Below are 13271 nucleotides of genomic sequence, written 5' to 3' on the forward strand. Positions count from 1 at the left end.
ATTGTCTATCTTGATGATATATTAAAGCACTACTGTACCTTCTCACCACACGCAGTTAAGAGAAATGACTGATAAATAGATGATGTGCTGAAATACCTCATTTTGTTTTCAGATGCTTTGCACTACAGTATATAGGTAACAGCTTGAAGAGGCTGTGGAATGGATTATAGGTCAGTGCAAGTATATTCTTTTTTTTTCTCCCAAGGAAGGGCAAATACAACACTTATTATTGATACTAGAATGAAATTTCCAGAAATTACAGAAAACTCATTTGTCAGCCAAATTAATAAGTAGGAATTATTTATTTAAGAAAACCCCACAACTTCTGCAAGTTAAAGTCTGGTAAATCCCAGTTAGAAAAAGGAAAAACCTGTTGAAATAGTAAGCTGTTTGCATCTGGATTCATAGGCCTGACAAATGAATGGATTTAAAGTATTGTTTTGGACTCCTAAAATGTTTAAATTTTCATTGTTTTTATTTTTAAGTTTGATGAAGAAGAATGAAAACCTCCTTCTACTCATTTAAGTTTTTTACACATGAATTCTTCAGATATTTTGGCTTGCTTATAATTGCATCTGTGTAAGAAGCAGAACCTAGCTGCATACCCTAGGAATCAACCAAGGAAAAAAAATTGAGGTAGCGTATGTTCATACTATTCATTTATGCCTTTGGTATGGAATAGATTTACCAATCTAACTTCAAGCTGATGACTCTCCTGTGCTCACAGAAAATAATACAGGCTTGACAGAGCACCCAAGTGCACTGCAGGTGCTCTGTGCTGAGCTCCCTTCTGCCACAACCAAAGTGTTATTGTACCCAAGCTGCCTAACTTAAAGCAAAAATAGGTGCATCCACTGTGCTCATAGGTATTTCGGTCTCAGTGTTTCAGCTCACTTACTTATAGAATACATGCTTCACTGCCCTCTTTTTACATAATTAACATCCAGGGAGAGCACTTTTCCCCCAGCTCCAGACCCCTGCAGATGACATCAGCTCCTCCAAGTCTCTGGCACAGCAATCTCAGCAGCCTTCATTCAGCCTAGGAGAGAAAGAAGGAAGGCTGAGGGTTTATTCTTTACACGGGTGTGGAAGCATACGACAAACATGCCGGACTGTTTCAGAAATCATTAAATATCAAAACACAATTGTCAGTAGCAAACATTTGCATTGCTCATTTCTCAGAGTCCAAAGACAATCTTTTAAATAACTGAATGAAACTAAAATTCTAAAAGAGGAATCTGTAAAATATATATCTCTCTAAAAAGCCTAATGGATAGGGCTGCACAACAAAATCAACAGATTCTAAAAAAAAAAAGTCCAAGCATTTGTGTAATGATCCTTTGCTATAGGTTTCTTAAGGATAATAATGGTATCATTGAATGTATCTAAAACTAGAAGAATTCAACCAAAAATTCATCTGCCTGATCCTCAGAGAAAAAAAAAAGGACTGTTTCTCATGAATGCATGTATACTTACTTCCCAGCTCATTTCTAGTGGTAATTCTATGTCTAGGTTTAGTGCTATGTCCCGTGAGGCTCTCCTTGGAAAACCGACTACCTACATACACTGTCATTTTCCTCAGCAGTATTTCTCTGCGAAGCGAACACAGCTGAATTGTTTATCGTGTTTCAATGAATGTGCAAATCTGACGAAAGTAACGCGATTGAAGACGTGCCAGTTGAGCATAATATAAAGACTATGAAGTTGTACAGGTTCCTGAAGACAATTTGCCTTGCATAATACTTAATTAGTGGGAGTGTAGCTTACGTGTGAAGAAAACTAAGTTGGTTCTGCGAACCCAAAAATATTTTGCTAAGCAGCACTTTTGACGTGGAAGAGCCGGCTCTATAGACACAGGACACCACAGTGCAATCGTTTATCCTCACGGAGTTGTTCCTACAAGCAACCAGCGGAACATCAAACACATGGCTAAAATGCATCCAGGAAAAGAACCTGATAGCACAAATCCCCCCAAATATAATATACACACTGTGGGCTTTTTACCCCTGGGAAGAGAGGGAACAGTTGTTGAGCAGCAAACACCACCACAGCCCTTGCATGGCATCTCCTCCCGCGACTGCCCATCACCCGCAGCGGCCAGACAGGGACAGGGAGCAGCAGGCTCTTCATGTAGGGGCAGGTAAGTCTTCGTTTAAACTCAAACTGAGGAATGCAAAATTCCAATCCCAAGATGCTAGAATGGATCACTGTCTTTCAAAGTATGTCAAGCACTCATTTCTCAGAGAAAGTCACGTTTTAGGCTGGGCCTGAGCTACTCAGGGACAGACACCCAGCGTGCAGTCTGCTGAGAGACTCCTCCATGGGAGCAGCGCTGTAAACCAGCTGACGCCAACCTTCAGCAGCCTCACAGGCTGCAAGGGCAGCTCAGACTGAGAATAATCCTGATCACCTTCACAGGCTGCTAATGGCCCACCTCGCAGCTAAAGAGCTTCTACATGAAGGTAAGTAGAAGTAACAAGAAGAAATTCTCTGCATTGTAAATAAAATCCGCGCTTAGGTAAACAAGCTGAAGTTTCAGCTGTAGTTCAATTACTGTGACTCCTCATTGCTGGGGCTTCAAATCTGCTTGTGTGCAAATGTATTTTTCCTGCTCCATGAAAATAGCGGAGGGACAGACTGAGCCTCCTGTAGCAATACACTCAGTCACCAGGGAAATGAATGCACAAGACAGGGATGGAAAGGAAGACACGGATCGTTTCTCCCATCCCTGCACAGCCCAGAGGAAGCAGGGAGAGTAACCACTGCCAGAGCCCTTAAGACCCTACAAAAATTTGCATCACTTTTATGAGACTTGCGGGATGAAGCAAAGCGCCGAGGATGCGGAGCCAGCACAGAGACACAGGCTATTGACTCCTCAACTCCAGCAGCTCCCTAAGGATGGGTTAATTCTGTGGGACAGCGGCAGAAGAGGAATGGTTGGGTGTAACGCTCCACTGGCACTACATCTACATTCAAAGCTTCTTCCCCTTCCACCTTCTCTCCTGCGGGGTTTCTTTGCAGGAAGGGACTGCCAGAAGCCGTACCTGGCACTAAGGTCTGACAGCGAGCAGGGCGATCATTTAAAATGTTGGTGGTAGTCGCTAAGTATTACGGTACTAGCACTGAGGGGAGGAATTATGGAAAATATTTCAGTCATGATCTTAGTAATAAAAACCTTGCAGGGCTGCCACTGCTCTGCAGCACTTTTGAGAATTGTCCATTTAGGTTTTCAATGCCAAGCAAATAGTTTAGCTATTTAGTCATAATTTATATTAATTTGCTATTTTAAAATAATGACTGCTTATTATTCAGGGAAAAAAGCCTCCTCTGTGCAGATCGTTTTTCTCATTTCCCTGACATATAGCCGGTGTTATATGCATTAAAAGAACAATCTATGCCAGGACATAAGTTTAGAAGATATAAGTCTCCATTCCAGTCAATCAGACTATTGAAATTCACAGTAACACTGTTCATTTTATCGTGGTTTTTCTCTGCCCAGTTCTTTGTGGAAAACAGGTTCTGATTCTCAGAGAAACTTTTAAAACAAAAGAGAGACAAAGCTTGCTGAAAGAGAGCTGCATATGTGAACAGGTGTCAAAAAAGCAGCACATGAAATTATAAATTTTCATGTTGTATCCTCTTTCACTCTACTGTGCATTGCAGACCAACTATAACTCCCCAAGTACACAGAGTGACCGGAACAGTCAATTTCTAGCTGTCCGAAAAAGACTAGGAGAGGAAAAATTAGAGTAACTCCCCGCAGCGGTTCTCTGCAACTCTGTGCCTGGGCATGGAACAATGGCCACATTTTGCCCAGCACACACCACGCGCTTCTCCATGTCCCGGCAGGAATTCGGCCTCAGCAAAAACCCTCCTGCACGTTCTGCCTGCAAACAGTTGCCCTGCACCACCCCACGTCATCCTCAGTGCAAATGTGCAAAGTTTTCCAGCTTGGAAACTGCAAGGGAAGAGCACTGTTGTCTAAAAATACATCAGAGAAGAATAAACATCAGGGAGAGAGGAGTTATTTAAGCTAAAGGACAATGTTGGCGTAAGAACAAACAGGCCATCCTGAGATGCACAGGATAGGCAGTTCTGGTGATGCTGAGATACCAAAATCTTAAACAATTTTAAGTGAAAGCAACAGCAATCTTTACTCCCCCACACAGGCAATTTCTCCAGAATGCTTTTGTTATTAACTGAAAGGGTGACATGAAGTCCAGATAGTAAACACCAGAAATAAAAGTGTTTGATTTCTTACTGAAATAGAAACAAACAAAGAAGAAGTTGTTTCATATGAAAATTTTGGTCACTGACGGTCATTCTTTTTTCAGCTACAGGTAGGTGTCCGTGTGTCCTTGCCCTTTTGACTGTCCTCAGAGGCTCTCATGGCACGGTTTGTGCATAGGGTCGTTGTGACTGCCCACAGCAGTGATAAATGAGGCTTTCCCACTGAAAGAAAAACCATAAGTTTTAGTATCCCTACTGGATATATCTAGTTTGATTGGAGAGGAGTCTAAAACTGACTCGTCGACCACCAAATGCTTTTTTGCAATCATGGACTAAATTTCCATCATGGAAAATTAGAAGAAACTACGTACGTCTTATTTGTACCGTGTGTTTCAGGGCATTAGAAGAGAACATAGCAGTGCATATTTCTCTCTGATGCAACTTGTTCAAAGCATGGTTTGTGCCTGGAATCAATTCACTCCGAGACATCTAGGATATTATGCACAGTATTAATTGCACTGGTCATCCAAATCTTAATGAGCTGATGCTTGCAAATCACTTTGAACCCGTGGACAGCTCTGGGATTAAGTGTCATTCACTGTTGTCTTTTACAGTCCATGCAAAGGATATAAAATTGTACACCAATGTAGTACCATATACTAATCAATAATTAATATCTTCATTACCATCAGAATTTAGTAATTCTGATCCATCTGCAATAGAATTAAAGCAAATAAAACAAGGTTATGTAATGCTGTGTACTTTCAAAGCACCCTGAAGTGGTACTAAAATACCGCAAAACCTTGAGGCTCACGGTTGTCTTTACTTCCCAGAAAATTAATGCACGGATCTTCAGAAAAAAATTACAGTCTTTATGTAAGCCATGCAAAATGAGACACACGTTATTTTTAATATCAGTAAAAGGTACCACTGTTTCCTCGTCTCGCTGCTTCTCAGTTGTTCAAGTTCTCTTTATTCCTTGGCTAGCGCTACTCGTAACTACTGCACAAGAGCACGATCAGGCAGGATGCAAGAACTCTTATGCTCAGAACTTTCATCACTGACCCTTCCAGGCCAACCCCGTAACTGCTACAGCAGTGGATGCTGAGTACCTCAGGATGCTTGGGACAGAGAAGAGCATGGAAGGCATTCAGACACTGCTGCGTCCTGTGTACTCTTAGGTTTTTGTGACAACATTTGGTAGGTTTGCATGAAAAGTGCAAATATAGAGAAATCCATCATTTTAAAACACAGCCCAACTTCACTTAACTTAAATGCTGGCTAAGCAAAATTTGCAACTACAACGCTCTAGTGATTTGCGTTGCAGTTTTGTACTCTAAGCTTTGTATCAAAGGGAGCTGAGATGAAGTTGTCTACAGTTAATTTTCTGGCTGAATGATGTCTCAAAAGCAGTTAAAAACATGATTGAATTGTGGCCTCAATCGCAACCATATATTAGAGAAAAACAGCTGCAATAGAAATTGAAAAGTAACAAAAAATCAGAAATAATTGGAAATAATCACGTTTTCAAAGGGTTTGGGGGAAAGAGGATAAATCAGTTCATGGAACAGTGGCTCCCAGAAATGACTGCCTCCATATCACAGTCTATAGAATATTTGGCCGTATCTCAACCTCTCTGGTACTTACATACCTGTAAAATAATATGCAGACTTTGGCGTGGAGTGGCTGATGCACAAATACACAACGCACACATTTTACTGACCCTGTTGGAGGCCTCGTAACTTCAGCACTTTTGTAGAATACATATGCAATGGACAGTACAGAATACAATTTGATGTATACTACATAATTATATACTATACATACAACTGTATAACTGCACGAATTATATGCGCAATGAATACTGTATACTTAAATATTTGTAGTATAAAATACACAATATATAATAACAGCAAAGAAAAAAATTAAAGGCCAATTGAAGCATTTAGAAGCTGGAAACTGTCAAAATAGGAAATTACTCAGCACCTATTTTTACTTTTCAATTAAGAGAAGACCTTAATATGGCTATCTTAATTTATTAAGTTAATAAAGCTGCAGGCCATATTTAGTCAACATTATCAAAACTTCCACAGTGTACAGATTTGTTGAGTATTTTATTACAGCTTTTCTAACACTTCAGGGTCCCAATGCTCTAGAACACAAGTTTATCTTCAAACCACGTCCCTCACCCCACAGCCCAGGAAGGACGAGGGGAGCCCAGCCGTCCCCAGCCACAGGCAGTGCCAGCATGAACTGGTGGCATCAGCGCTCCTGTTTCCTAACCTGTGAGGAAAGCTCATTGACATTTTCTTCAAGACAAATTTTAGATGAAGGCTCGATGTTTTAGTAGAAAAGTGAAATTCTGTTTTCTATAAATAAAGGCTGAATGTTCCCAAATGCCTCTTGAAAGGCACCTAAACCCAAACATTTCTTACTAAATAGAGAACTTGTGAAAACTGGCAAGAGACTGACGGCTTAGCTGGAGATCTGGGTGCAAGGAAGCGACTTGGCTTCGCAGAGGGTGGGATTATGCCAGTAACCATGTGATGGTGCCTGCCCTAAATGTGGCCTCACCCATGGCCTTAAAGGCCCGTGAGCCTGGGTGGAGGCAACCTCCCACAAGTAAAAATCATAGAATCATAGAATGGTTCGGGTTGGAAGGGACCTTAAAGTAATCACCTAGTTCCAACCCCCTGCCCTGGGCAGGGACACCTCCCACTAGACCAGGCTGCTCAAAGCCCCATCCAGCCTGGCCTTGAACACTTCCAGGGATGGAGCACCCACAGCTTCTCTGGGCAACCTGTTCCAGTGCCTCACCACCCTCACAGTAAAGAATTTCTTCCAAATATCTAACCTGAGTCTCCCCTCTTTCAGTTTAAAACCGTTACCCCTTGTCCTATTGTTACTTGAAATAAAAGCTCTTGAAACCAAAAGCAGTTTAGAGAGGAGATATTGCTTTATTCAACATCGGGTACTAGGGGGAAAACCCACAAATCTAGCACCCCTTACCGGGGATATTCACACATTATTTATACACAAAATATTCTCATAATTCCGCCTACCTAATACATAACTCCACCTAGACTTACATATTCATTAGGATGACGGAATAGTCTTTTTGCACATGCGTATCAAATTTTGCTGCATTGGCAAAACACTTCTGCATGAGCGTGAGTGTCTCGGTGGTCATTAGGGTAAGGAGACCCTTCCTCATGTTATCCTTTTAAGGTATTGAGTCATCTCAGGACAGTAAAAGTTTACTGTAAGTTTGCCAACTTCTTGAGGATGATAAGGATGTTCCTTGAAGTAGCCATGGCTCTGTCCTAATTGGTATAGGAGTATATACTTGATGCATAAAAGAACCTTGAAGTGATTAACTACTCGTTATACCATCCTTGGTGATTAGCTACTTACGTCTGTCTCATTATCACTATCTGTAACATCAGCTCAGTGACTATTTTCTCACACAGTAAGAAGGTTAGTAGGAAACAAACGTTTTCGTTAGCATATGGTTACAAAGAAAGCAGAAGCCTGTCTGTGGTAACACTATCGCTCCACTCCCTGATAAAGAGTCCCTCCCCATCTTTCCCGTAGCCCCTTTAGGTACTGGAGGGGGCTATAAGGTCTTCCCGGAGCCTTCTCTTCTCTAGGCTGAAGAAACAGAATTATTTCCCTGCTTGTAAACCACGGCACTCAGCCACGCTGAGTTTGGTCCCGTTCAGGCGGCTCACCTTCACGGGGGTTTGCCCCATGAGGACAGGGCGCGGGGAGGGGGTTTGGACGGGGGGTGTCGCTGAGGCGGGGATGGCGGCAGGGTCGCGGAACGAGCAGCCGTGCCCAGCCGCTTCCCGCTGGCTTCCCGGGACCCGCCCGGCGGCCACCCCCCGCCGAAAAGGCTTCCCGTCCCGGCGGGGCCGTGAGGGTCATGGCTGCCGGGCGGCAGCGGGGGCGAGCGCGGCGGCGGGCGGGGGCGCGCGGCGGGCCGTGGCGGCGGCGGGCCGGTAGGGGGCGCTGCAGGCGGAGCCGGCAGCCCCCGCGGCCGCGCTTGGCGGCGGGGCCGGCTCCTCCGCGCCGCATCATGTGGGCCGGCCCCTTCCATGGAGCCGGGGCTGCTGCCGAGCGCCGCCTGGGCGGACGCCGCCATGAGGCTCTGAGGGGCGGCTGCCTGCCGAGGACCCAGCCGGTCGCGCGGCGGAGCGTCCTGAGCCTGTGGCGCCGGCCTCGCCTCCAAGCAGGGGAGCCCAGCACTGCGGACGCTGCTACTGCCGCCGCCGCGGGTCCGGCCGGGCGGGCGGGCGGCCCGGGGCCATGTAAAGCGGCAGCGGCCCGGGGGAGCCGAGCCGAGCTCGGGGAGAGGAGCCGTTGCCGCCGCTGGCCGGGGAGGCCCTGCGGGGGGGATCATGGCGACGTCTAATCTCTTAAAGGTGAGAGCGGGCCCTGGCCGGGCCCTGCCTGAGGAGAGGGGCGGCGGGGGCCGGGCGGCCGGGGCTGCCCCGCCGCCGGCTGGGCCTGCGGGTGGCTGGGGCGGCCGGGCCGGGCGGCTGCGGGGGACAGGCCGCGGGCGCCGGTCCCCGTAGCGCCGGGGGCGGGCCGGCGGCCCTCCCTCAGGTGAACGGCCGGTGCGGGACCAGCGGCCTCGGCCTGGCCCGGCCCGGCCCGGCCGGTTGCCTCTGGGCTACCAGCACCCCCCGGCCTCCTCCCCACCCCCCCGGCTCTCCTGTCTCAAACACGCTTCGTTGGGAAACAGCCCTGCGCCGTGCTGTGAGACAGGGCACGGTGTCGTCCCTTTGTTTATTTAAGAAGACCTAGGTGTGTGGAAAATGAGTTTTAAGTTAAACAAAGAGTTGAAAAATGCCGTCGCTGTGGGCAGGTGTCGTTATTTGGGTTGCCACTGTATTCCAGCTTTTTCGTTACCTACAGTTTTTCTGCAAAGGAAATACTCCTGGAGGCCTTTCGCTTACGTTAAGCAGCTTTGTTTTTGTAGTCAGATCTTTTCAAGCACTTTCCCGGCGTCGGATGACAGATGTCAGTCACCCCACGCTGCTGCAGGTTTGAACAGAAGTGGTCGGTGTGACAGCTCAGTATTTGAGCTCAGGACTGCCCGTCCGGGTATTTGCAGCGTGTGTGTGTGTGGAGAAGACTGTATGTGGCCTTTGAGGCCATGCCAGCACATGGAAGACGGGCCTGCTTTAAACAACTGTTACTAATGCCTCCAGTAAGTGTTTCTAGAACACCAGTGTAGTTAGGGTGAAAGGCCCTGGGAAGGCTGTCTGCCTGACTTTATCAGTTAGCAATTTAAAATACATATAAATATAGACGTATACGTGTGTTTAGTTAGCACTATGTATTATAGATGGACATGGTTCTGACAAAGTGCTGCTTACGTTTTAGCAATGTGACCTATTTTGGATGTATAGATTTGGCTTGAAACTGCTGGTTGTATTACTGAGACACTCGGTGTGAAGAAATGAGAAATAATTGATAGCCTTGTTTCTTCCTGGTATCCAAAAAAAAGTCTTAGTATTAAAAAGATACTTATTTTTAAATAAAACTTTCTTGAAGTTGAAATGTAATTGAAATTAATTTTAATTCATTTCTCTGTATTTTTTATGCCAAAGTGGGTAGTTAGATTTTCAAACAGATAAGACTTAAATAAAAATCTAAAATTGAAGAATCCAAGAACACTGGTGAAAAAAATAATGTCCCATAAGAAGAAATGTGCTTTTTGTGGAAGAGTGTGGTTTTAGAGTAGGGCTCAGACAGTTTATCTACTAGTTTTAGTCCATCTCTTTGGTGTATGTTTAAGGATCTCTGGAAAGACCGATGTGTACTTTAATGAGACATGTAGTTGTATAGCCCGACAGAAGAAACATAGGCCTATGAGATTTGTCAGCACTCCACTTCAGCTATTTTGAAAGAATGATAGGTGTACAGTAAATGAAAATAGAGTCAAAGGCCTTGATTCTGCGAGATGACTCTTGCTGAACTGAAGCCTTTGTGTTGGCTAGTCATGTTTTTACAACTGGCCTTGAAATTGTTAATATTTCATATTGACAGCAAGATATCTATGCACAGTGTGTTTTAGAAAAAAATGCCACAGAGATACCTATTCTAAAAAAGGCCTTTCTGGCGACTTGGAGTGATTTTTTAAGCACTGTAACTTACTAATTAGTGAGTTCTCTAAAGACAATAAAGTATGAGTCCTGCATTACAAATGGGAAGATTATACAGTGATTTGACTTTGTTTATAATGACACAATAAACCAATGCAAGAATTGGAACTAGATAAGGACTTTTGTTCTGCAGTTCTGCTCACCAGAGTGCTCTCAGAGAAACAAACTGTTGATGCCAGGTTAGTGTTGATTGGCAGTGGCTCATGCTGTTTGTACTTCTGCTTTAATGTTTAGGGGGGAAAAAAGCAATCCCTGGGTAAGAAGGGAGGTGTTAAAATCTGTAAGGTTTTTTCACGTCTTTTCCAAATAGATGATCAAATCTAAGCTGGGTTTAGACAGGTCTTGGTTTTGCTAGGACAAACAGGAGTTAAGACTTTTCTCTGGTTTTCCCACATCCTTGTTCAATTTTCTACATAGTTGAGAAAATGAAGTGAAATACTCTTTTCTTACTCTAGTAACAGATGGTAGCTGAATCCAAATCTGACTGGCTGTTGTAATTTTAAAGGGCATCGTTTAAACTCTGCTAGTGCGTAATTTTCCTAGTTGTAAATTATTTTTTTAGTGAGAAGCATATTCTCAAAGAGCCTTCTTTAAATGCAAAATTAGAATGACCAGTCATACATTGAATCCTGGTGAGATACAACAAACTAATGTGATGAAAATACCGAAGTACTTAATAGAACTATCCGTTAGGTGGTAAGCTAATGCGTACCTTACCTGTAGCTGAACTGCTCTTCCACGGTGAGGCCATGGCTTTCCTGTAGGTGACTGAGCCAGTAGTAGGTGAGTCCCTTAGAGTTTTTTTCTGTTGATGTACATTTGACTCTGGCACTTTTAAAGTGTGATACTTCATTTCAGGGGGTGTGTAGCGACGAGAGAGTCTGAACCAATTCACTCAAGTGATGTGAGAACTATTATTTACCTTTGCATTGGTTTTGACTTTTTTTTTTTAATTTCACGCCTCTCTCGCTGACAACTGGAAACGTATCTGAAGTTTTTTAATTCTTCAATTCAAAGTACATATTTCCATATCTGTATTTTAAGTTTGCCTGTTTATTCCTGGCTACTTACAATTCAGATAGCCTTAAGAAGCATGGGAGTGTTGCACACTAGTTATTTACATAGCAAAGCTTTTCCCGTGGCTACTTTTCTGCTTTGTATAGTAATTTCACTACAGTCATTTCACTGATTTTTTTTTTTTTTTTTTTTTTTTTTTTTTTTTTTTTGGAGCTGCTGGAAGCAGAGATTAATCAGACAGTGAACTTCCATGCTTATTTCAGCCTAGGACCTCATATTTCCTACTTCACCCCTCTGTGAGCTAGCCTTAATATAAAATAAAATAAAAATATATATATTATATATATAGTGTCTGAAAATGGTGAAGTACTAAAGGTGAACATGCTACTCCTATAGAACCATAAAATGGTTCGGGTTGGAAGGGACCTTAAAGATAATCTAGTTCCAACCCCCTGCCCTGGGCAGGGACACTTCCCACTAGACCAGGCTGCTCAAAGCCCCATCCAGCCTGGCCTTGAACACCTCCAGGGATGGGACATCCACAGCTTCTCTGGGCAACCTGTTACAGTGCCTCACCACCCTCACAGTAAATAATTTCTTCCTAATATCTAATCTAAATCTACTCTCTTCCAGTTTGAGGCCATTACCCCTCATCCTATCGTTACACTCCCTGATAAATATGTAGATAAGATGATCAATAAGATGTAGAGATGTTGCTGTTTCACAGTACTTTTTAGAGCATCACGGCTGAATTTGTACGTGGCCTGAAATATGTAGAGTACACAGTAGAGAGAGCCAAATGCCCAAATAGACATTTCAAGGTTCAGAGGGACAGTAGTGTGGAGGTCTTGTTATATTGCCTTGCCTTGTAATATTCCACATTTAATTAGGCTCTTACACCATATTCTGTGCTTGCTTCTGCTGTCCTTCTCTTAAACTTGCTCACAGTTAAGGAGAGGAATTTTGTGTTATGTGATAATACCCAAATCAGGAAAACTGGTTAGTGGAACAATTCCACTTGCATCATTGTACTAATTCTACATAATATCCACCAACAGTTTTTTTTACCTGCTATCCTAAAATATTGTGTTTAGGTGCTTAGGCATAGAAGTGAAGAACAGGAAAAAGTTTGAAGAGTAAAGTTGTAGTATATATTTCAATATAGTGTGTGAAGTAGTATATATTTCAAGTCAAGTTTAGTGTTAAAATGGAACTTTAAATCTCTGTGAACAAATTTAGTGAAGTGACTTTTGAAACATAAAATATTTCATAAGTGGAGTTATTTTTCAAAGCATTAAATTTTAAACTCCTAGAAGGGTTACTTAGCCAAGGTATGGCTATCACTTGTAATCCATGTTTTCAGAGAAGATTTGATAAGTGGAGTAATTTTATTTCGTCAAAGGTGTCACTTACCTTCCTGCTTACCTTCCTTTGGGAATTGTGGTTTGAGGCAACAAGCTAAGAAAGAAAAGTTACCCAGGAAATACTGCTCAGAAATTGCATAGGGTGGTGGGTGGCTCAACAAAGTGAGAAACAGGTTCCTCGTGTTGTCTGGGTCACTAGTGTATGTGTGACTTTGGTAACAACTAAGAATTAGCACTGTTTAATCTCCTCTTCTATTATACAATTCGGTTTTCTCATGCATTGATAGGAGTAGAATTAATTAATGTGAGTGACCCACAGTAGGTGCTATTATGCATCTTTTCTTCTTGTAATTTCGGTACAAAAGCATAAGGTCATGGAAGCCTGAATCTATCTGGAAGATGTCAAATTGTTTATTGAATTTAGAGAATAGTTTAGTTGAGTGGGATTTTTAATCCATTGACTTTATTTCCTTTTCTGCCTAATTTA

The 13271-nt window shown here is 43.2% G+C and overlaps 1 protein-coding gene across 3 annotated transcripts in view; it reads left to right on the top strand.

Moving 5' to 3' along the window:
• The first annotated feature begins 8294 nt into the window (after window positions 1-8294).
• Window positions 8295-13271, top strand: part of CUL5 (cullin 5) — a 33794-nt gene continuing 28817 nt past the window's right edge. For 2 of the 3 annotated variants that reach the window (XM_054195690.1, XM_054195694.1), the window contains exon 1: window positions 8296-8654. In XM_054195690.1, the coding sequence (XP_054051665.1) occupies window positions 8631-8654 (24 nt within the window). In that variant the 5' untranslated portion in view covers window positions 8296-8630. Of the gene's footprint in view, window positions 8655-13271 lie in introns of all 3 variants that reach the window. The other variant, XR_008465506.1, reaches the window with a different exon arrangement.

This window comes from Rissa tridactyla, chromosome 1, assembly GCF_028500815.1.
Source record: "Rissa tridactyla isolate bRisTri1 chromosome 1, bRisTri1.patW.cur.20221130, whole genome shotgun sequence".
NCBI classification, from domain to species: domain Eukaryota; kingdom Metazoa; phylum Chordata; class Aves; order Charadriiformes; family Laridae; genus Rissa; species Rissa tridactyla.